The sequence below is a fragment of the Lepidochelys olivacea genome, assembly GCF_965140295.1.
Source record: "Lepidochelys olivacea isolate rLepOli2 genome assembly, chromosome: 2".
Lineage (NCBI taxonomy): Eukaryota > Metazoa > Chordata > Testudines > Cheloniidae > Lepidochelys > Lepidochelys olivacea.
In genome coordinates, this window is record NC_140412.1 from 37,200,996 (window position 1) to 37,225,608 (window position 24,613).

The window sequence follows — 24,613 nt, forward strand, 5'->3', positions numbered from 1 at the left end:
CATGACTTAGACCTGCTTGCAGGATAGGGACCATAGAAAGTGCAGTGAAAGGAATTATTGTATTAGCCAGGATGGTCAGGGAGGAAACCCCATGCTCTAGGTACACCTAAACTTCTGACTGACCAATTCTGGGACTGAACAACAGGGGATGGATCATTCTATAATGCCCTGTTCTATACATTCCTCTGAAGCATCTGGCACTGGATACCAGGCTAGATGGACCACTGGTCTGACCCAGCCTGGCCATTCTTATATTTTTTTAAAAAGAAGTTTGTATTCTTTTTTTTTTGGGGGGGGGGGGCGGGGGGGGGAATTCACTTACCTCTCCATCACAGGCCCCAGAAAGTATTGTAGACAAACTATGTGGATGCTTAGCCAGACAATTAACTCCATCCCTGTGACCATCCAGTGAAGCAAGAAAAGGTTTTGCAAACACACGTTCTAATTTTGTTGCATTCAGGGCTCGCATATACTCTCGTGGAACCTCAAATGGATGCAATGCAGGATCATAGTTTCTTGGAACTGGAATAAGATGGATAATCGTAAGAACCCATGACATCCTCTGTGGTGCAAGTTAAGTTGAATTAAGATAAATTTCCCTTTGATTTTTCCTGCCATGATGGAAAGAATATATTTTCCCACAACACTGGGATTTCTGTCACATTGATAACTGCAAAGTGATCTGCGGGATCACCGGCTACTGAAATATTTAAGTTTAGAGTTAGTCCTACTAGCTTTTTTTAAATTAAGAAGTTAAATGGACAGTGTCAAGTAATTTTTAAAAGATTTTACTTTTAGATTAGACTTCTAGCTATCAACACTTGTCTTATATTTCAAAAAGTGCTGAAACTAAAATGCCCATAATTTAACTCAACATTGGATTTATACTAGTCATGTGAGCAGGCTGGGAACTGAAAGTTAAAAGGCTCTTGCCTATCAAGAGACATTACCTGCTCAAAGAACCAAAACAAAGCCAGTATTGAGAATGCCAATGGACAAGGATATTTTGTAATTATTTTGTTTCTTCCACACTGTTGTGGGTGGGAGGGAATACATACATACACACACACATACCCCACCACATAACCATCAATGCTCAGAGATCAATCCACCGGTGATTGATTTAGTGGGTCTAGTGAAGACCCACCAAATCGACAGCCACTTTCTCTCCAGTCGACCCCTGTACTCTACCCCCGATGAGAAGAGTAAGGTAAGTCGACAGGAGAGTTTCTCCCGTAGGAACTCGACCTAAGGTATGTCACTTTGGATGGGCTATCACCAGCAGGAGAGTGAATTTGTGTGGGGGGGTGGAGGGTGAGAAAACCTGGATTTGTGCTGGAAATGGCCCACCTGATGATCACTTTAGATAAGCTATTACCAGCAGGACAGTGGGGTGGGAGGAGGTATTTTTTCATATTCTCTGTGTATAAATAAAGTCTGCTGCAGTTTCCATGGCATGCATCCAATGAAGTGAGCTATAGCTCACAAAAGCTCATGCTCAAATAAATTGGTTAGTCTCTAAGGTGCCACAAGTACTCCTTTTCTTTTTGACCTAAGGTATGTCGACTCCAGCTATGTTATTCACATTACTGGAGTTGCATAGCGTAGGCTGACTTACTGTGGTAGTGTAGACGTAGCCTATTTATGAGATCTTTTCTTCTGTACAACCAAAATAGCCTCTGTTCTAGTGAAGGTAGGAGACCATGAGTTCTACTCTCACCTCTTCCAATGAGGAACAATATTTCCCTGCATTTCGTAACACTTATTACTGAGCAAGGTACCATATCCCTACGTTATGAAACTTAGTTTCTTCCTTACCCTATTACACAATTGAGATAACTGTGGGCCATAGAGTTTACATACATTCATATCTGACAAAGCTCGGAAAAGCATACAAATAGACTAGAAAGTGGAAGACCCAAATTTCATCCACTAGACCACTGGTTGAAAACCACTGGTCTGGGGCCCTCTGGGGGTCCACGAGCAGGTTCAGGGGGTCTACCAAGCAGGACCAGTGTTAGACTCGCTGGGGCCCAGGGCAGAAAGCCCTGCCATGTAGGACTGAAGCCCTAAGCCCTGCCACCCGGGGCTGAGGCAGAAGCCTGAGCAACTTAGCTTCAAGGGGCACCCTGTGGCATGGGATCCTGGGCAATTGCCCTTCTTGCTACCCATTAATGTGAGCCCTGGCTTTATATTACTCCTGAGTGCATTCTGTGCCAAAAAATTAAAAATTCTGCACAAAATATTTTAAAATTCTGCAAATTTTGTCAAATAAACGTAGAGGCTCCAGCATGGAATTGGGGAGCACAGACCACTGGCTGCACAGAGGTGGGAAATCACTGTGCAGCTCCCCGGGGACACTGACTCAGCAGTAAGAAAAGGAGTATTTGTTAAGTCTCTAAGGTGCCACAAGTACTCCTTTTCTTTTTGCGGATACAGACTACCACAGCTGCTACTCTGAAATCTGACTCAGCAGTGAGGCTACACCCAACCCTGACACAGCATAAGAACCTGGCCTGCCCCAGAAACACCTCAGGGTTCTGCCCCTCTGTGCCAGGTGCCGGCAAGCTGGCTCAGCAAGGCAGGATCCAAGTGTGAAGGGGCTTAGTGTGGGGGGAATCTAGGTGTGGGTTGAGAGGGTTCTGTGTGGGGGCAGTTCAGTGAGGGAGCCAGGTGCATGGGGGGGAGGGGAGATCTGGATGCACAGGGAATTGTTGAGGGGTTCTGCAGGCAACACTAATGGGACTCCGCAGGGGGGTCCAGGTGCAGCTGGTCAGGGCTTGGTAGGGTGGGGATCCAGGTACAGGTGGCTTGCCGAGGTGGTCCAGGGGAAGTGGGGCTCATCAGGAGGGTTCTGGTTGTGTGTGTGTGGGGGGGGGGGTTAGGCTCGGCGGGAGTGTCTGGTTGCATGGGGATTGGGCAAATGGGGAGCAGCTCCCTGTACAGAGATCCCTCTCCCTGCAGCTGAGGAGAAATAGGTGTAGGAAGCGCAGAAGGTGGAGTTTGCAGAGCTTCCTACAGCCAGGGGAGAAATCCAGTAGGGGTCAGTCTGACACAGCCCCAGATGCAGTGCAGGGGAAAAGGAAGTCCCATCCTCCTCAGCCCAGCCGGGACTAGCAACTGAGCCTGGTGCTGGGCAGGAGCCACCAGCCAGGTCTTCCCCAGTCCCACCCCCTGCCCCACAGTAATTTACCTCTCTGCCAGCTACCCCAGGCACCCGAAATATACTGCTGGGGAGGGTCACATGACTTCTCTTATAGCTTCCCTTTGCTTCCCCATCAGAAAATCATTCTTCTGGGGGGAAGCAAAGAAATCTGTTGGGGACAAATTCTGCGCATTGCAGTGACGCAAAATTCTCCCGAAAGTATCATATGTAGAAAACCAGTTGTGGCGGCACAGGTGGGTGATGGAGTTTTTACAGCATGTTGGCGGGGCCTCAGAAACAAAAAGGTTTAGAACCCCTACGTTAGAGCACGATTACAGCATCTCTCAAAAAGAATGTGCCAAATCTGATCAGGACGAGACTGTCCATAATGTGGTACTATTCTGACACACCCATCTTTACAAGATGCCATTGGATCCAGAGATGAACAAGCGCTAATAAGGGCAAAACATCACTGAAAAATAAGTAGCAGGCTAGAGTCATAAGTCCCAGACCCTTTCTCTAACCCAGGGGTTCTCAAACTGGAGGTCAGTTGCAGCTCAGGGGGTTGCAAGGTTATTACATGGGGGGTCATGAGCTGCCAGCCTCCACCCCAAACCCTGATTTGCCTCCAGCATTTATAATGGTGTTATAAATTAAAAACACTTTTTTATATATTTAAGGGTGGAGTCACACTCAGAGGCTTCCAATGTGAAAGGGCTCACCATTACAAAAGTTTGAGAACCACTGAGTCTAACCTCAGGGTAGTCAATTATTTTTTTGTCAAGGTCCAAATTTCTTGGTCAAGGTATAGTCAAGGTCCGGACTCCAGAGAAAATAATAAATAATAATAGGTAAATGAAAAGATTTGAGGGTCCATTCAAAGCATCTGGGGGTCCAGATTTGACCTGCAATCCGCCTACTGACTACCTCACCTAGATCATGATCCATATCCAGAGTCAGAAACAGAACCCTGCATTCCCAACTTCCAATACATTATTGGGGCATGTCCTTATATAGAAAGAGGCAGTCCTTTTCTTATTGTGTAATGCAGAACATTATTCCAGTGTCTAAAAAAATAAACGCACAAGATGAAAACTCAGCCTGGGAAGTTTCAAAGAAAAATAAATCCCTACACTGAAAGAACACTGAGGCTGCAAAATGAAGCAGTCAATTGTTCAACAATGTCAAAATTAAGCTAGCACACATATCCTTAATTCTGATACCCTATTCACTAGCATTATGATACCATCTTTGATACCATGATCACAACCATTTTTTCCATAGGACCCCTGACTTATTCAGAACAGTTTCAGTGGTGAATGAGTTCTTGCTGGGAGTAAATTGAACGGTGGATAGTGGCTCAGACTGCAAAAAGGGAACGAAATGTGTTCTGGCGAAAGACATAGGTGCCTCGGGCATCGAGTTACTGAGATATCCAAAATCAGCAGACACTTCTGTAGGTGTTAGCTTTAATCTCCCTGAGCGTCTTTTACTAATCTGTAAAGCCTGTACCCCACGACAGTGTTATCGTTACCTACTTGCAGCCTGGGATGGCGCCATGTAGGGGACCAAGACGCTGGTGTGCTAGGCGCTGTACACACCTGTCCAAGGGGCTGGCAGGCCGGACCCTCTCCTAGCCCAGCCTGCCAAGCCTATGCTCCCTCTTCTCTGGCGGGTGGCCCCAGCACAAGGCGGGCCCCGGGGAACGGCGCTCAGGACACCCGCACAGCCATTACGCTAGGTTCGCCCCCAAGCACTTGTCCGTCGCGCGCACCGAAGATTCCTCCCCAACCAACCAACCGCCTCCGCCTGCCCGCGCGCTCACCGCGCTGGAGATCCTGCTTGGTCTCGCGGATGTAATCATCCGGGTTCCGGCTCAGCACCTTCACCCTCATCCCGCCGCCACGCTCCGCTCCTCGCGGCTGCACAGACCGGAACCAGCCCGGAATGCTTCCGGGTCAAGTCAGAGCTCACAGTAACGACCGGAAGAGCTGACGTCGGGCTCACGTGACACCCTCCCCAATCCCAACGTGTTGCCCGGCTCCACCCACCAGCGAGGGAGCTTGGTCGGCGCCAGGGGCTAGCCCTCCCCTATCCTCTGTCTCTGCCACGGGGCTGGTGGTGCGGTGGGCGAGGGCTGATGAGTGCGGCTCAGGGCACGCGGGGGCCGGTGCGCGCGGTGGAGTCTCCGCCGGCCCCGCCCTTGCGGCCCCTGTTCAGACACGTGCGGTACGAGAGCCTTGTGGCGGGTCTGAGCGGCGGGGTCCTCTCCACCCTGGTGCTGCATCCGCTGGACCTGGTGAAGATCCGCTTCGCAGGTGAGGCGGGCCCCCTGCTCCCCCCGTTCCCCTGCAGAGGGGGCACCCTCCCTGGACGGGCCACTACGCCTGCTGGAGCCACTCCCACTGGGGAAACTGAGGCACAGCGCGTAGCACAGCCTGGCTTCCAGTCTGCCTCTTCCCACCTTCGCTTCAGAGCATGGATTTGCCATGCTGCCGGAAGGTTAGAGCGAGCTGCGCAGGGGCGTGGTGCGTGCGGTGCCCGCTCTCCTTCCCCGGCGCCTACGGCTCTCCGAAACCAGCCACGACTCGAGACTTCTAGTGGGAGCAAAGGTCGAGGGGACCGGGGGGCTGCGATTACAGCAAAGCCTGGGATTGCGAATGTACTGTAAGCACGATCCAGCACAATACTGAGTAACACTAAACTTTAACTCAGGGGTTTTCTGGGGGTCGGGACCCCTCAGGGGGTCACGAGGTTATGACATGGGGGATCGCGAGCTGTCAGCCCCCACCCCAAACCCTTCTTTGCCTCTAGCATTTATAATGGTGTTAAATGTATTGAAAGGTGTTTTTAATTTATAAGGGGGAGTTTCACTCAGACGCTTGCTATGTGAAAGGGGTCAGCAGTATAAAAGTTTAAGAACCATCGCAATTTTGGTACATTGACTGGATCTAAGCACCTGTCAGAATACACTTAACCTTAATACACTATTATAACAAGTATTCGGTTATCTTGTTCATATATGACATGCAATATTAAATTCCTTATGTGTTAGATTAATTTCTCCCATGGTACATAACTGGGGAGTTTTACTGACTTTAGATCCAATAAATTAAATAGTAGAGACAAAAGAGTATTTAATTTAATCATAGAATCATAGAATATCAGGGTTGAAAGGGACCTCAGGAGGTCATCTAGTCCAACCCCCTGCTCAAAGTAGGACCAATCCCCAACTAAATTTAGCCCCATTATTGTAGGCTGTGATGCTGGTCAGCAGAGAATGAAGTTGGAATTGCAGTTTCTCTGCAGGGAAGGGTGTCCTCTTCTTTCCGATGAGCTACTGTTGATGTGGCTGATGAGTTGTTCTTCTGAAGCCTCTATTTTATCACATCTGTTTATATATAGGTTAAACAACTGCCTAATTTCTTTATATTTATTTCAAATGGATTTTTGGATAATTTAGCCTCCAAAATTAAATGTTGTGAATTTTTGAATTTACAAAATATGTTTTCTGTAACATTTAAAGATTCAAGTAGAATTGTACTTTTTTGGTGAGGATTTAAACACTTTTTCTTACAGTTACAGATGGAGCATTGTGTCAAGCATATGGACACCTGGAAAATACAACTGACTGTGTAGAAGAAAAATTGACTAGATTTCTGTTTATTATGAAAATCTTATTGATATATTAGCAGCAGATAGAATAGGTGGTGAAAAATAAACTAGTTTCAGTAGTCTTAAAGGTCTGGTAACCCAAGATATTTTAACAGGACAGTGTCCCTTCCTCTAAATCTTATTTTTTCTGACATCTAATACCACATTTTTGCCTTATTTTGGCAGTGATAGCTAGCTAAACTTCTCTATACCTCAGCTCAGCTCTTATTCCTAACTGTCACAGACCCCTCTAAGTTTTGCATTCCAACTTTGTTCTTGGGCTTTGACAGTTCCATTTTCGATTGTATTTGTGATTTCCCACGCCTTGGATGCTGGCTGTTTCTCAAGAGCTTTATGGTATGACTAGACAAAAGTCTGTATTCCAAACCACTGAGACTTGGACTCCTTCCCTCACCAGAATGGGCCCTTTACATGCTCTTTTCTGATTCCCAGAAATAATTTTGGGGGGGAGGGGGTGCGCATTCTGATGCCTCAGGTTTTTTTCTGCGCCAAGACCTCACCAAGGATAAAACCTCTTCTCTGCTCCATGTGATTCCTGCTGCTTGTGGCCTCAGGTGGTAGGTTTTAGCCCACAACATCACCGTCAATCAGTGCATTTTGAGCTGTCCCCCTGAATTATTGGTTGGAACTCTGATGCCAAATATGTGTCCACCCCACCAAGATGAATTCTCACCAAACAGCATAGATGGGATTTCATTTTTCATTTACCTAAGCCAGGGTTAAACCCAGAAGAGTCTCCAGCCTCTGCCTTCAACCAGGAAGTGGAATTAGGGACTGAGAAATGAGGATCGTGATTAAAAAAAACCTAAACTATTAATTAAAGAGAAGTTTAAAAACAAGTTTAGGGTAGGAGCTCCCACACCTCCAAGATCTCACTAGATTTAATTAGGGTGGTTAAGAAACCGTTAAAGTGAAATGCAATTGATAACCTGAGATTAAGATTATATTGGTAAACAACAACTTCACTGACCACCCTAATGTATGTTCCAGGCTCTGACTCCCCTGTTGTTTTGAGGTCCTGCTGATCCATTTCTTTTTTCAAACTTGGTCTTTGTCAGAACATATTATGTACATGAGGCGGGTCAGAGAATGGATGTAATAAACAGAAAATGCTGTCTGTGTTTTAGTTACCAAACTACCATTTCTGATGGGGGCATAGTTTCTCTGCATAAGCAGGCCAGGAAGCCACTCTGGTGGCAAAATTTTGAGCTGACTTCCTTGTTGTGACACAGGCTTAACAGAGTTGGGAAAGTTTGCTTTAGTTTGAAGTTTAGGTCACTCTGAACCCCACCTCTGGTTCCTGCTTTCGAGGTAAATTCCTTGTATCGCAAATACTGTAGCCATTAATTTTACAGTCTTATATTATAGTAAGAGCAGAAGCAACTGCTATAGTGGCTATAGTCAAGGCTACACAAACATTTCTGTTCCATCTGAAATCTCTCAGGCTAAAACTTTCCATAACTTCCATCTTTTCTTAAGGTGAATGTCTTTGAAAGTTTGGGCTAAAAACAGTTCAGCTGTTGAATAGAAAAGGGCCAAAGATACACTTTGTTCTAATTTAAAAAAAAAAATGCAATGCAGCCCAAGTAGTGAGGAGCGGCAGAGAAAAAGTTAGAATTTAGCATGGAAATAGCCTTTGATTGTTCTGGTGAAAACTGATTTTGAATTGACCGGATCATGACCTGTTGAAAATCCTACATCAAACGTGGATGATACATTTTAAATGGGAATTTCTTGCTAAAGTCATTATAAAAATTCCAAGGGACGAAAATCGTTTGGGGGAGAAAAGTAGTATTTGTCGAGGACCACAAAAATGTCAAAGATTATAGGTTAGATGTAGCATAAAACTCTTACGGCATTAATAAGACAAACTCCGTCCTCTGTAAAACTGACAAAATGCTTTAAGTCAAGGACGCTACTCATCTAAGGTACACTGCAGCAGAGTTACCTTCTCAGTGAGAGGTGCTTCCATCCTGTTGACCTTAGGAAGTCTGCAGAACAACTGCATCAATCCATTGTACAGTTCCCCAAACCTTAACTCACATTCACCTTCGGAATACAGCTACAGTAGAACCTCAGAGTTACAAACACCAGAGTTACGAACTGACCAATCAACCACACACCTCATTTGGAACCAGATGTATGCAATCAGGCAGCAGCGGGGGGTAGGGGGGAACAAATACAGTGCAGTAGTGTGTTAAATGTAAACTGCTAAAAATATAAAGGGAAAGATTTAAAAAAATAGATTTGACAAGGTAAGGAAAATGTTTCTGTGCTTGTTTCATTTAAATTAAGGTGATTAAAAGCAGCATTTTTCTTCTGCATACTAAGTTGCAAAGCTGTATTAAGTCAATGTTCACTTGTAAACTTTTGAAAGAACAACCGTAACATTTTGTTCACAGTTACAAAGAAAACCTCCATTCATGAACTGTTTGTAACTCTGAGGTTCTAGTGTAAATAGTTATGCCAGCGGGTTCACTACAGCTTTCTTTAACACTGCACATTTCCCTGCTCAGCCTAGAGAAAAAGGTATTTGCTTTGTAGTGTTTATACCGCACACTTTTACTCTTTATGGAATGTTGGGGTTTTTTTCAGTGTAATCTCTTTTTTAAATAGTGAGTGACGGGTTGGAATTGAGACCAAAATACAAAGGGATTCTACACTGTTTGATCACTGTCTGGAAGCATGAAGGACTACGTGGCCTGTACAAAGGGGTAACTCCAAACATGTGGGGTGCAGGTGCCTCCTGGGGACTCTACTTTTTCTTGTAAGTGGATCTGTAGAATATTAATATTCTATGCAAAGTGATCCTTGAATATGCAAAGTGAATCCTTGCACTTTGATTTTGGGGAGATGGTGAGGGTGCATAAATATAAATGTTTCCCTTTGTCATCACTTGATATTTTAAGTCTTATTTAGACTGTAAGCAGTTTAGGACAGGGATCTGTAACTGTTGTAAAGTATAGTGCATGCCTTGGAGGGTAGTTTGGCCTAATGAATAGAGTACTGGATTGGAACCAGGGTGGATTGATTTAAATCAGTTTTAATCATCCTTTAACCAACTGTACTCATGATCTATTTTAACTTAATCACTTTTAATGTTGTCTTGCGTTTGTACTTTAGTTATTTTCCTAAAGAAAGATTCATTCTCACTGGTTGGTATAACCATTCAAAATGTTGATTTACAACTAGATAAAGTCTTGACATGCAATATGGTATGTTTTTGCTAATCAGGAGAATGCACTATGTCTATACACTTACTTAGCAATTATTTAGTGTAAAACACATTGAGTCTTGGGTTTCTTACATTTTTATTAGAAAATTGTGAACGATGCATTTTATTTATTAGATTATTAATTTTTATTTGCATCTTTTCTAAGTATTTGAATAGAAATTGAAACTCAAGTACACAAAAACAGCATTTTAAAATAGTTTTTATTAGTTAAATAAAACTACCTTAAATGTACTGGATACATAAGAAAAAGATCATCAAAACATGCTTTGTATTAAAACTTATTGCTTTATTAAGGAAATACTACAGTGAATTGACACAATTATTTCTGGTCACCATGTCCTTCAAGATTTTAGAAGTAGTAGATCTCATCCTCACACCCCATTTTTATTCATGGATTGGAAGAGGGAAAACAAGTTTTCCTGTTGTTTTTCCAACTTCCAATCAGATTCTTTACTTTGATTGAACTATTTGAATAGACTAAAATTTAAAAAAAAAAAGTCTCTGCACCTGCAGAAGAGGGTACTGCTGTCAATAGCTGGTTTATCACTTCAGCAAATTCTGGTTTCAGGTGCTTAGCCAGTGACTTTGACCAGGTCAGTGGTTCAGCTTTCTTTAAAACTTTGTCAGCAAACATAGAAAACATAGCAGTGTAGGTCTATTAGGGTCCTCAAGGTGAGGTAGTCCATCCCTTCACAGTGAGGTAGGAGCAAGTATACCTAGACCATCCCTAATAGTTGTTGGTCTAACCTGTTCTTAAAATCTTCCCATTGCAAGAATTCCATAAATTCCCTTGTAACCTATTCTAATATTTAATTTCCTTATAGTTAGAAAGTTTTTCTTAATTCTTAATATCTAACCTAAATCTTCCTTGCTATAGCTTAAGCTAATTAGTACTTGTCCTACTCTCAGTGGATATGGAGAACAATTGATCACTGTCCTCTTTATAATGGCACTTAACATTATTTGAAGACTGTTACTGATTCAAGTGCCCTCCCCTCTCCCCCTGCTGTGTCAGGACTAAACGTATTCAGTTTTTTAAAACCTTCCTCGTAGGTCAGGTTTTCTAAACCTTTCATTATTTTGTTGCTCTCCACTGTCCAATTTGTTCATGTTTTCTTAATGCCTGGTGAACACAACTGGACACAATACTCCAGCTGAGGTCCCCAGTGCTAAGTAGAGCAGAACAATTACCTTCTATGTCATACATACCACATTCCTATTAATACACCCCAGAATAATATTAGCCTTTTTCACAACTGCATCACATTGCTGGCTCATATTCAATTTGTGATCCACTATGCCCCAGAGTGTCTTTTCAGCAGTACTGCTGCCTAGCCAGTTATTTCCATTTGATTTTTCCTTCCAAAGTGTAGTACTTTGCACTTGCCTTTACTGACTTTCATCTTGTTGATGTCATGAAAATTCTCCAATTTGTCAAGGTCATTTTGAATTTTAATCCTGTCCTCCATAGTTCTTGCTACCCTTCTCAGCTTGGATTTTATAAGCATTCTCTCTGTTCCATTATCCAAGTCATCATCAATGAAAATGTTGAGGAGTTCTGTACCCAGGACAGAACTGCAGGGCCCCACTAGGTACATTCTCCTGGTTTGACAGTGAGCCATTGATAACTACTTTTTGAGTACAGTCTTTCAACCAGTTGTGCACTCACCTTATATTTATTTCATCTAGACTGTATTTCCCTAGTTTGCTTATAAGAATGTCACGTGGGAGAAGCCTTATTAAAATGAAGGTGTAGCACATCTATAGCTGTTCCCAACCACTAGGCCAATAACTGTCAAAGAAGGAAATTAGGTTGGTTTGGCAAGATTTGTTCCTGACAAATCTACGTTGGCTATAGCGTATTACCCTATTATCCTCTAGGTGCTTACAAATTGATAGTTTAATCATTTTATTCCAGTGTCTTTCTAGGTATCAAAGTTAGGGTGACTGGTCTATAATTCATTGGGTCCTCTTTGTTTCCTTTTTAAAGATAGGTATTAGGTTTGCTCTTTTCTAGTCCATTGTGATCTCACCTGTCTCCAATAAATCCTTGAAGATATTCACTAACGGTTCTGAGATTGCTTCAGCTAGTTCCTTAAATACTCTAGGGTGAATTTCATAAGGCCCTGCTAACCTGAACAAATTTAACTTGTTCTTTTCCTGTTCTGGCTTGTGTGCCTTCCCCTGTTGTAAATGTTATGTTAAGTGTCTGGTCACAATTAACCTTTTTAGTGAAGACAGGAGCAAAATAAGCATTAAAGAGTTCAGCCTTCCCAGTGTCATCCATTATTAGCTCTCCTTCACTGGTAAGTTGTGGACCTATGCTTGCCTTCTTCTTTTTCTTGCTCCTACTGTATTTATGGAACCTCTTCTTATTGCCTTTTACATCCCTTGCTAGGTGTAATTCATATTGTGGCTTAGCCTTTCTGATTTTGTCCTTGCATGCTTGCACTATTCTTTTGTACTCATCCCTTGCAATTTTTTCATATTTCTACTCTTTGTCGATTCCCTTTTGATTTTCAGGTCATTAAAGAGCTCCAGATGGAGCCATATTGGCCTCCTAATATTCTGTTTAGCTTTCCTTGGCATCAGGATAGTTTGTTGTGCCTTTAATATTGTCTCTTTGAGAAATCGACAGGTCTCCGGAACTCCTTTAACATGTACTACTTACATTAAAAAGTATGTTTTATTTCCTTTTTGTGGTTATAATTTCAAGTTTAATTTTTTAAAAATCAAATTTTTAATCTAAATCAGATTTTTCTTTTTCTTTTTTTTTATTATTGATTTTTATTCACTCTGTCTGGGATTCAGGAGACTGGATTCTATTCATGGCTCTGCCACTGGCCTGCTGGGTGACCTTGGGCAAATTATTACCTCTATGTGCCTCAGTTTCCTCGTCTGTAAAATGGGGAGGATAATGATATTGACCTCCCTTGTAAAAGGCTTTGAGAGCTGATGGAAAGTACTGTATAAGAGCTAGGTTTTATTATTATGATGCTGCAGAAATATTAAATAACTTTACTTGTAGCTTGTCTGTCTTCAGTGGAAAATGGTGAACAGCAGATTCCCCAGGATCTGTACTGGTACCTGTGCTGTTCAACACATTAATTAATGATCTGGAAAAGGGAGTGAACCATGAAGCAGCAAAATTTGCTGCTGATAGAAAATTATTCAAGATAGTTCAGTCCAAAGCAGACTTTGAGGAGTTACAGAGGAATCTTACAAAACTGGGTAAGAAAATGGCAAATTAAGTGAGATCTTGGAGTAACTGTGGATAGTTCTTTGAAAACTTCCACTTCATGCCCAGCAGCAATCTAAAAGTCTCTCAGTATGTTAGGAACTATTCGGAAGGGGATAGAAAATAAGGCAGAAGATACAATACCACTTTATAAATCCATGATGTGCCCACACCTGGGATACTGTGTCCAGTTCTGTTTGTCCCCTCTCAAAAAGGATATAGTGGAACTGGAAAAGGTTCAGAGAAGAGCAACAAAGATAATCAAGGGTATGGAATGGCTTCCATATTAGGAGAGACTAAACAGATAGGGGGTGTTCAGCTTGGAAAGGAGATTTCTAAGGAGAGAGATGAGGGGTCTATAAAATCATGAATGGTGTGAAGAAAGTGAATAGAAAAGTGAAACCCTTTCCAAAAACTAGGGGTCACCCTATGAAATTGATAAGTTTAATACAAACGAGGAAGTGCTTTTCACACAACATGCAATTAACCTGTGGAACTTATTGCCATGGGATGTTGTGATGGCCAAAAGTATAACAGTTCGAAAAAGAACTGGATTGGTTCATGGAGAATAGGTCCATCAATGACTATTAGCCAAGCTCCCTGTGCGCCCCCACCCGCGTCGCCTACGTCCGGGCCAGGGGTGGGCAAACTACAGCCTGCAGGCCAAGATTGCCCCCCCTGGTGCCGCGAGTGCCGCGCTGCTCCTGGCATCACGTCCCTGTGGGGGTTGGGGTGGCACAGAGGGCTCTGTGCGTTGCTTCCAGGCACTGCCCCCTGCAGCTCCCATTGGCCAGGAACGGGGAACCGCAGCCAATGGGAGCTTCGGAGAAGGTACCTGGAGGAGCAGCAAAAGCAGCGCATGGAGCCACGTGCCCCACCCCTCCTCCAGGGGCCACAGGGACGTGGTTCTGGCTGCTGAGCGGGGCCAGGGCAGGCAGGCAGGGAGTCTGCCCTGACCGCTGCCACCCTGGAGCCGCTCTAGGTAAGCGGCGCCTGGCCGGAGCCTACACCCCTCCTGCACCCCAACTCCCCGCCCTGAGCCCCCTGCCGCACCCTGCACACCTCCTGTACCTCAACTCCCTGCCCTGAGTCCCTGCCGCACCCTGCACCCCCTGGGGGCAGGGAGGGAGCAGAGTTGGGTTGGGGACTTCAGGGAAGGGGTTGGAATGGGGGCGGGGCCTCAGGGAAGGGGTTGGAATGGGGGCGGGGCCAGGGGCAGTGTGGGGGTGTCAGTGATGAGGCCCTCAGGCCAATGCTGTAGTCCTCATGTGGCCCTCGTGGTCATTTGAGTTTGAGACCCCTGATCTAGAGCTTATTCTCTTCTGACTTCCACCTGTTCACCTCCCAGTGAAAGTTCACTCAAAATCCAGAATGCAGACCAGAGGGCATGAGGTCAATCCAGCAGATAAAGATTGATGTAATGTAGTGCTAGAAAATGAATACCTACCACCTAGGTTTTATGAAGAGGCAGTCTTTTGTCTTATAAGCATCTCATACAAACTAATTCTTCGCTTAAGATAAAAATTACAGGGTGCAGTCCCGTTGTTGTCATCTAGGAATATTCTGTCACTTTAAAGAGTACTGTTGTAAAAGATATTTAAATAGCCTAAAGCTACAATTCAGCAATTTGTATTGCATCTGACTGAGACAGGTTAATCTCTGACTCTGTCTGCTCTCTAATGGGCAATGGTGCATAAAGTAATCTTTAAAAACCTTTTCCTAAATGATCTGTATTTCTTCTATCTAAATATGTTTTACCTCTTCCAGCTATAATGCCATCAAAGCCTACAAGGAGGAAAGAAAGCTGGAAGGTCTTGGTGCAACCGAACACCTAGTGTCAGCTGCTGAGGCCGGTGAGGAAAATGCAAGCGAGATTAATGTTTACCTTCAGCCTGTCCATATGCTGTTTTTGCCTTTGTCTGTCAATGTTACTTTTTCTTCCAGATGGCAAGTGCAAGTGTTTCAGTCCAGCTGCATTCACTTATAAAGTAATAAATAATTTAATACTGTTTGGTTGGACAGCTGTGTGTTCTACATTTTTATTCATAAATAGCAACCACTAAAATGTTTTATGGCTGCCTAGCCCTCTTTTCTTAATATTTTATACAAATTCTAGTGCATAAACTATATGCAGCTGTTCAATAAAAGGCCAAAATTTATTAAACACATCCTTGTAATATAATGTATTAGTGTTAATTTTGTGCACTTAGAATGACACACAAAAGCAGATATAGGACCAATCAGGCACCCATTGAAGGCAGTACAATAACTTGGTTGGCTTTAATAAGCAGTGGATTGGACCTGTAGTGTCAATAAGATCTTGAATTCAGATACATTTAATTCTTAAAGAATAAAATGGATCTGAATTCCAGAACTTATCGACACTACAGGTCCAATCCAATGCTCAAAATATCTTACCTACAAAATAAAAATATCTGATCTCTGCAATTTTTAATCTAAGTCATTTCTAGTGTTCTTGTACACATTTCTTTGATATAGATGGTAATCTTGGAGCTTTGGAAGAGTTCTTGTTGCAGTATTACAATTTAATGTATATCCTTAGTTTGTCATTACTTTACAGTCCTATGACTTAAAGTAATCTGTAAAGCTACATCAGGTCAAACATTCTGACAGAGCGAGGTGGTTCATTACATGGACACTTTATTTCTGTGCCCCCTTGTTTAATTTTGAAATTTTGTGTGCCATAAGGCTAAATTGAGATAATTAAAGCACAAATAAAATAATACTAGCTGCTTATGTCCAGATTCCACCATTTGGACCCTGGTGGACTAAAGGAGGAGATATCCACTAGCCCCAATGTAAAGGATACACAGGGAGCCCTGTGGTCTGCAGCATGCTTTTCTGCACAGACTCCCCAAATTGTACCAGTTTCCCCTCCCACCCTCTGTTCAGCAGAACTGTTGCAGCAGGATTTGGCTCTCAAAGTTAAGAGGAAAAGAGTGGGATGCTTACATTTTTCTTGTTTAGTGCTCTTGTAGGATGGGGGGGTGTGTGTTTTGTACTGAATTGAACAAAGGGGTACAAACTTTCAGAGTGGCATTCATAATATTAGTCTAACTTCCATCTGTTCTTAGGAGTCATGACCCTCTGTATCACAAACCCAATATGGGTAACGAAGACACGGCTTGTGTTACAATATGATGCTGGCATTGATTCATCAAAGCGCCAGTACAAAGGAATGTTTGATGCTCTTATAAAGATATACAAGCTCGAGGGTATACGTGGTTTATACAAGGTAATATAATTTGACATAATGGAGAAGAATTCTGGAATTTATCATGGGTGTAATAGCACTGTGGCTCTTGTGGAATTGGAAAGTTGTTACATGTTACTATAAAAGCTACCTTTCATCATCTCATAAGCCTATTTCTTCCACACCAGAGGATTGCAGCAAAAAAAGCTTATAATGGTAAGTAAAGGTTGCAGAAGGATAAGCAGTAGTGAAACTGGAAGAGGGAAGACTATGGGGTACGTGGACAAAAGCATTGTGGGCTGAAACTCAGATGAGAGGAATATGACTAAAATAGAAAAGTTGAATCGAGAACTGCTTTTGTTTAATGATCATTAATTTTTCTTCTGTAGTATTCTCTTCTAGTCGTTGGAGGAGAGAGGTGGTGGCAACAGAGCATAATTTCTAGGGCAGATTGGTGCTGTTACTGGTCAAACTGTTCCCCGTCATCCAATCCCATCTCTCTGTCTGTCTTTCTGACATCTCATGAATGTCCAACCATCATCTTAAATGCAGTGTGACTGAAACAGAGTTATTAATCTTCCCTCCATTACTATGGACAATACTGCAGTCGCCTCCCACATCCCATTCCCAGGCATTTAGGCCTGTAATGTGTCATCTTCAGCTCTGGATCCACACATTTTGTAGGATTTTAAATTTGGCTACAACTACTAGCTACACAACTGCAAATATGGCTTTTATTCTTTTGGTGTGAGAATTTATTTAGGGAAACAAAATACCAGCTTGATTTGAACTTGGTTCTGCGTTCCTTCCTTCAGGCCATGACATTAGGACAGTCATGGATACCTTGGAGACCTGAAGAACTCTGGTTCTTCTAATCCAGCTAATGCGGAGGAACAGGCTTACTGACTCTTAGCAACTATGGGTAGGTTACTGAATGTTAATCTCCCTTATTTGCTGCGGGAAACCTGATCCCAGTCTCTGAGATTGTTGTAGCAGGTACCAATGAATGCCACGTTCTGATAACTCTGAAACAAAATATTTCACTTACTCCTTAACCTGAAGTTGCTGGGATTCTTTGGTGTGCCTGGATAAATGTTTGTTCTGTTCCATGTAGATCAGTTCTAATTTCTTGCATCTGTTAGGACTTCTTAAATTCTGTTCCATTGGGTTGCCTTTCAGATTTTCCATGTGTTTAGTATGTGTCTTGGCTTTGGATGCTTCTCTCTAATGCTAATCTTACGTGCAAGAGTAGGCATCCAAGCTAGGTACTTCCTTTGAAAGAGCCTATAATAGCTGTTATCTAAAGAAGGTTACCCACATAAGTATCCACATCAAGCAACTTTTGCTTGAGATTAGGCCTGTTTCAGCCTGTTATATTCTAGTCTAGAGTAGTTAAGGCCTTTTCTTTTTAAAGAAATTAAAGCATGGAATGACTTTCCCTGCTGCTTCATCCTCTGTGCGCCATGTTTGAAGCTTTGTGAAGTTTTGTTTAGTATGAACTAGAGTCTGTGACCTACGAACACAAAGCTTCAGAGTAACAGCCGTGTTAGTCTTTATTCTCAAAAAGAAAAGGAGTACTTGTGGCACCTTAGAGACTAACTAATAGCTTACCAGCAGGAGAGTGAGGTAGGGGGAGAGAAAACCTTTTGTAGTGGTAAACACCCATTTTTTCATGGTTTGTATGTATATAAACATCTTCTGTATTTTCCACAGTATGCATCGATGAAGTGAGCTGTAGCTCACGAAAGCTTATGCTCAAATAAATTGGTTAGTCTCTAAGGTGCCACAAGTACTCCTTTTCTTTTTGAGAACACAAAGCTGTATTCAGTATTCTCTTCAGATAACCATTTTTGCAGATGAATAAGGTACACTTCCTCATTCTCCACAGTTGTGTCTAACTGATTCTTATCTCTCATATTTCACTGCCTATGTTTCTCTTCTTTAGCTTGTGGGCTGCAGTCTTCCTCTGGTGGATGAGTGACTTGGAATCTAGCCCTCCAGCCAAACCACAGTAAAGAGTTCTCCGTCTGGACTCTAATTATCCCAAAAGCAAAATGCATCTCTTTCGCACCCCACTTACCCAGGGTTGCCCTCTCTGAACTGAACAGTTTCTTTTGCAATCCCTGAAAAAGCTTTCTCTTTAGCCTGTTGTGCACATGGCCTTGCATCCACAATTTTCAGGCCTGCCTGGGATTGGTAGTTCATTTGCCCTGTTGATACAGGGTTCCTCAATAACTTGCCTTTCCTGAATTAAGCAGGTTTTTTTTTTTTTCTTGATCCTCCCCAGGCCAAATCAGTAGTCATTCTATTGATGCGGGGTGAAGGAGGCTTCATTCAACCCAGCTTGTGGTCCCAAAATAAGCACAAGTGCCCAGTGCCAGGTCTCAAGCCTGCACCCTTACTATATTGCCTCAGGCCTTTTCCTTCAGATACTTGATGCTCAAGTTCTGTTCTCTTCACCTGCCTGTTTCTTTAGTCTATCCACAAGGTTGTTTCTTTGGTGAAGAGACCAGAGAGAGGGGCTCTGCCAAACTGAGGCAAGAATAGTTCTCTGTTTATAGCCTAGCTGTCACATGATATGCCCTGCCCATCATTGCCTCCTGGAGACTTCATCTGCCAGAATTCCCTTGTTTGAAAGGGTTGAGGCCCAGTAAACAGCAAGCTGGTCTTACCAGGTCTTAAAAGAGCCAGCACAGTAATCCCAGGCCTGAGCATGCCAAATCATGATTTAGGCCCCAAAAATATCATGAGGTTGGCTTAAAAATAATGAGATTTAAAATATACTAATTTTTTTGGTTCTCTATTTGACTTGGTGACTTCAAGGTTCATGTTCTTTAGCTTTTCTCCATAACCATTAGGGCTAAAATCTTAAATTAAAAAATAAACAGATTCTCATATAATCACAAGACCCCAGGTGCTGGGGTTTTAAGAAAAACACCGAATATTGTGAAACTCATAATAAAATCACTTGAGTTAGCATGTCAGCTATATAGTCCATTTTGTGTTTTTCCTTAGATTAAAGCTACTGATTAACAATAAATCCTTTGTTGAGCGGATATGTAAACATATCTTGAAAGGGACTATAGCAGAGATTTTTTTTTTAAGTATCATGCCTTGGCTACTGCAGTCTCCTCCTCAGATGCCTCCAAACTTGCATCCTTCGAGATCATCTGAGTTCAGGGTGAAGTGACAGCAGCAATTAGAAATAAAAAAGCAAAATGTAACACATGGAAAAGGAGGGAGTAGATAGCTTCCCTTATCAATTTTTTGCACTTCATAATTTGTAATTCATTGATTCCAAAGAATACAAGGGAAAAATCCATGGCTGGCAGGGCTAAGGACAATAAGTAGACGTTTTTAATTATATTGGGAACAAAATCCTAGCAATGATATAGACCCATTGAAATGCTATAATTGTTGATTATGGAGAAAAGGAAGAAGTGTTCAATAAATATTTCTGTTCTGTATTTGGAAAGAATCAGGATGATGCTCTCATCATATGACAATGATAATACATTCCAGTCCATCAGTAACTGAGAAGGATGTTAAACAACATCTGCTAGTGATAAATTTGTCTGAGTGCAAGTTATCCAGGCGTGCTGATGTGAGAGTCCTAAAAGAGTTGGCTGAATAAGGGAAAAGCTGACATTGAATTCAACTGGTCGAGTAGTAAAAGATGGGAATATAATTAATGCTAGTCAACATGTGTTTAGGGAAAATAGGTCTTGTCAAGCTTGATATTCGTCATCTTTTAGATTAAAAGTTTGATAAAAGTAATTGCGTAGATATAATATACATAGTACAGCGCAACATTCTCATTAAAAAATTAGCATTATATAGTCTCTATAGAATTCACATTAAATGGATTAAGAAGTGGATAACTGATAGATCTCAAAAAGTAGTCGTCAGTGAGGAATTTTTGAATGTAGGGGTGTTTCTAGTGGGGTTCCACAAGGATTGGTAGTAGGCCCGATGCTATTCAGCATTTTCATCAGCAACAAATAAATAATATAAAATCACTACTGATAAAACTTGCAGAATTGCTGGGCCGAGCTTCCCTTAAAAGGCCAGCCATCCTGTGATGTATTCACAAGAACGGAACCTGGCGACTGGCAAGTAGTGATCACTGCTAATAACTGGCTAAGAACCTGAACTCATTCTTTTGGATTTGTTACCTTGTCTCCCCTAGCCAATTATTTGTCTTGTCCGCTTGTAGCATAGTCTAAAAGACATGACTTCTCCCCGTCCTGCATTCCCCCAAGCACCTCAGAAGGTACACACTCGGGAGGGGTTGGGTGTGCTTGACCTCTTGAGGTCCAGGGTCATTTTGCCATTGTGGGTCTCTGTGTTGAACTCACAACTCCCCGCACTGTAGATCTGGATTATTCAAACTGCTACTCCATCAGCGGTGCCTCCTGGGAAATAATGGGTAACCCACCCTAACGGGATACCATACTCCATTCATAAATAAGTACACAATTCTCAAATTACCAAACAACTCCAGTAAGCTTTATATAAACAATAGAAATTATAAACACAAAAAATGTCAAGAACAAAATATACTAAATAAATATATATGAACATGGATAGTTTTTTTTAAATATATACAAAGCCGTCTGTAGAGGATGCTCTAAACCTCTTTTTATATCTCTTTTGGTCACTTAAAACAACCACCCACAAAGTCTCCCTGACTCTAGTTATTATGTCAGCCCTCTAACACAGGGGTTCTCAAACTGGGGGTCAGGACCCCTCAGGGGGTCACGAGATTATTACATGCGGGTGCGGTCGCGAGCTGTCAGCCTCCACCCCAAACCCTACTTTGCCTCCAGCATTTATAATGGTGTTAAATATGTTAAAAAGTGTTTTTAATTTATTGGGGGAGGGGTCTCGCTCAGAGACTTGCTATATAAAAGGGCTCACCAGTATAAAGGTTTGAGAACCACTGCTCTAACGTGTCAGTCCCAAGTCCAGGTACCTATCAATGGTGCACTTGTAGACATTGCAGGCACTGTGGCCTGGTGTCTTGTCTGAGGGGGTCCAGTGATCCACAGAGCGATCTGAATCTTGGAAATAGCTGGGATGATCTGAATCCTTCTCTTCTGGGGTAACAATCTTAGACACCAGCTTTTTGCTTTTCCTCCTGGGTGAAGTAACTGTTCGTGATCAGGCTGTTGGCTGTGGCAGCCAGCTGAACTGTTCATCAGGCAGTCACTGCCCTCAGAGTGGCATGGCAGACCCTGTGGAAGCCCAGTTCAATGGAGTTTCCCAACTAAGGATTGGGAAAATTGGAAAAAAAAAAAAGTCAATCTGTGAGGGGAGCTGGATGCTCCCTTCCTGTCTGGTGCTCTCCGCCACCATCTCACTCACCCTTTCCGATGTCGCCTTAAAGGAGGGGCTACCTCCTCCTTGTCTCTTTCTCAACTATTTGTAGTGTTTTAGTCGTGCTGGTCCCAGGATATTAGAGACACGAGGTGGGTGAGGTAATAGCTTTCATTTTATTTTATTTAGAAGAGCTCTGTTTAGCTGGAAAGTTTGTCTCTCTCTCCAACACAAGTTGATGCAATAAAAGATATTGTCTCATCCACCTTGTCTATCTACACTGTTACCCAGAGGGATACAGAACCATCTTCTCTCTCCCAGATCCCTGGGGTAGAGAACCAATCAGAAGTCCCCTGTGTCGGGACATCTGGAGCTGCTGGTTTAGTTTCCTCCTTCCAGCCTCCTCTCTGCTTAAGAGAGGGTTGACTGACAACAGAGCAGCAGTGCTTCTGGGATGCAGTCTTCAGCCCTGGCTGGCCCAGATAAGTTTCACCCCCTTATGGCAAGGAGGCGGGGGGGGGGGCGGTTTACAGCTGTAAACTCTGTGTGGCAGGGGCTGATGTTTAGATAGACGTTTTTGTATGGTATGTAGCACAACAGGGCCGAACCTGGTTGTAGTCTTTAGGTTTTACAACAATATAAATGAGTTGTGTGTATTGGGAGGGGAGCGCAGAGCATATGTTGGAATAAGCAGATGCAAGCAGGTTGTCTAGCTTTCAAGGGTTACAGATTAACCTGTTTTTTTTTTGTTTTTGTTTTTTTAATAAAAATGTTTTAGGGATTTGTGCCTGGTCTGTTTGGAACTTCACATGGAGCACTTCAGTTCATGGCATATGAAAATCTGAAATTGAGATACAATAAGCATAGAAACAGACTATTGGATACAAAATTGGTAAGTTGCCTAAAATCGAAACATTTATCTTTTTATAGTATGTGAGTATATGGAAACCAGAACTGTAGATCTAGAACATAGATCAGATGAGAGTGTACTGTTTGTGCAATTGCCACAAACTACCAATTGGTTAGCTATTAATGTTATGTTAACTTTTGGCAGATCACATAGGAAAAATAAGGAAAATACTCATTGTTTTTTCACTTTCGGTACAAATTACCTCATCACAAGACAGTTAGCACTGTTTTTTTACATGTTGGAGTAATCTACTTTTCATCTGAGAACTTGGGAAATCTTGTTTGTTTTTGTTTTGTTGTTAAATTAACTTTTGGGAGAATGCTTGTAGTTCCACAAATATAAACAAATAAAAAAGTAGCTATACCAAAAAAGTAATTTATAATATACTTTTTAGGATATTACTTAAGTATGCTATTGAACTTGTGGTATAAATGAGAGCATCCAGTATAATCAGGTTTTACACCAAAATAAGTACATCTAATGCTAGTATTAATGTGTAATAAACATCAGCACTTCTTGGAACCTGTATACCCTTCTTATAGAAAAAAAATCTAGAGTACTGCTCCGTTCATGCTTTAAAAAGCAGTGTGATCGTTCCCAGCATTTTTAGTTGTCTGTAATTTGACTTAAACTAACATTGGTAACTTTCTTACAATTTTAGACTGCTTTAGAATACATTACCATGGCAGCACTATCCAAAATATTTGCTGTATCAGCAACATACCCATATCAAGTAGTGCGAGCTCGTCTTCAGGATCAACACAATCGGTACTCTGGAATGGTTGATGTTATTCGCAGGACATGGAGGTAGGCATAGAGAAGTAAGAATGCAATTCTGTGAAAATGACCTCACCTTAATCAACAGATCTGCTCCCGGTCTGTAGTCAGTGTTGTGTCTGCTGACTTCAGTGACACATTTTTATTACTGTTTTTTTTCTGTTAGCTGTGTTGGTTCTGCAGGGCCAAGTGTGAATTGGATTCTGTTCCTCCTAGTACGTCACCTGCTCAACGGAGTTATTTACTTAGGGCTTGTCTTCACGTACAGCACTACATCAGCACAGCTGCACTGGTGCGCCATTGCAGCACTTTAGTGAAGACGCTAACATACTATTGGGAGAGCTTCTCTCCTCAGCCTAGTTAATCCACCTCCCCGAGAGGCGGTACCTATGTCAATGGGAGACGGTCTCGCGTTGACATAGCAGTTTCTACAAGGAGGGTTCGATCAGTGTAACTACATTGCTCAGGGGTGTGGTTTTTTCGAACCCCTGAGCGATGTAGTTATACTGCTATAGATCTGTAGTGCAGACCTGGACTTAGTTAAATCTGTACAAACTCTTCGTAGTCAGTGGGGTTGCACAGGTGCAAGGGCTAGAATTTGAAGACAATGGATAGGTGTAAAACTGAATATTGGGGACGGGGAGAGACATCCTGGGCTTCCATGTTTGTTTGTCTCAGTGATTTTTCATTCAAATCTGCTTAAAAATGTTCTTTCCCACCCCCCAAAGGAAAGAAGGAGTTCATGGATTTTACAAAGGGATCGTCCCCAATGTGATCAGAGTGACTCCTGCCTGCTGCATTACCTTTGTAGTGTATGAAAATGTATCGAATTTTTTGCTTAATTTTAGAAAAGAGAATAATTAAATTAAGCTAGAAGTTTGCATCCAGTGGAGTTTACTGTCCTTTATTTTTTGAAACTTGTAATCCGAGAGAAATATTGTACAACTGTCTAGCTTGAGATTGTGAACTGCTCCAGTAATCAATGCAAGAATTTGGAGAGAACAACCCAAACTGCCTTCTCTTCTATTGGAGCTCTCCTGACCCCTCTATTTCCCTCTTCTCTGTGAATCAGCAGCCTCTGCCTGAAACAGCTGTTCCCA

At 42.4% G+C, this 24,613-nt stretch overlaps 2 protein-coding genes across 3 annotated transcripts in view; one reads left to right on the top strand and one right to left on the bottom strand.

Annotated features, from left to right (window-relative positions):
- The window catches only part of DCAF13 (DDB1 and CUL4 associated factor 13), a 43,032-nt gene extending 37,919 nt beyond the window's left edge, over positions 1 to 5,113 (bottom strand). Inside the window, exons 1-2 of the mRNA XM_084621667.1 lie at positions 4,971 to 5,113; positions 323 to 522 (exon numbers count right to left, since the gene is read on the bottom strand). Of these exons, the coding sequence (XP_084477793.1) occupies positions 323 to 522; positions 4,971 to 5,040 (270 nt within the window). The 5' untranslated portion in view covers positions 5,041 to 5,113. The remainder of the gene's footprint in view (positions 1 to 322; positions 523 to 4,970) is intronic.
- Positions 5,114 to 5,158: 45 nt separating this feature from the next.
- Positions 5,159 to 24,400, top strand: SLC25A32 (solute carrier family 25 member 32). Of its 2 annotated transcripts, none has more exons than XM_084621668.1 (7): positions 5,159 to 5,463; positions 9,437 to 9,587; positions 15,061 to 15,146; positions 16,389 to 16,549; positions 22,605 to 22,718; positions 23,398 to 23,543; positions 24,242 to 24,400. In XM_084621668.1, the coding sequence occupies exons 1-7, from the start codon at positions 5,286 to 5,288 to the stop codon at positions 24,375 to 24,377; spliced, it is 972 nt and encodes a 323-aa protein (XP_084477794.1). In that variant the 5' UTR covers positions 5,159 to 5,285; the 3' UTR covers positions 24,378 to 24,400. The 2 variants fall into 2 exon arrangements, with proteins under 2 accessions (XP_084477794.1, XP_084477795.1); XM_084621669.1 differs by lacking the exon at positions 5,159 to 5,463 and adding an exon at positions 5,530 to 5,812.
- The last annotated feature ends 213 nt before the right edge of the window (positions 24,401 to 24,613 follow it).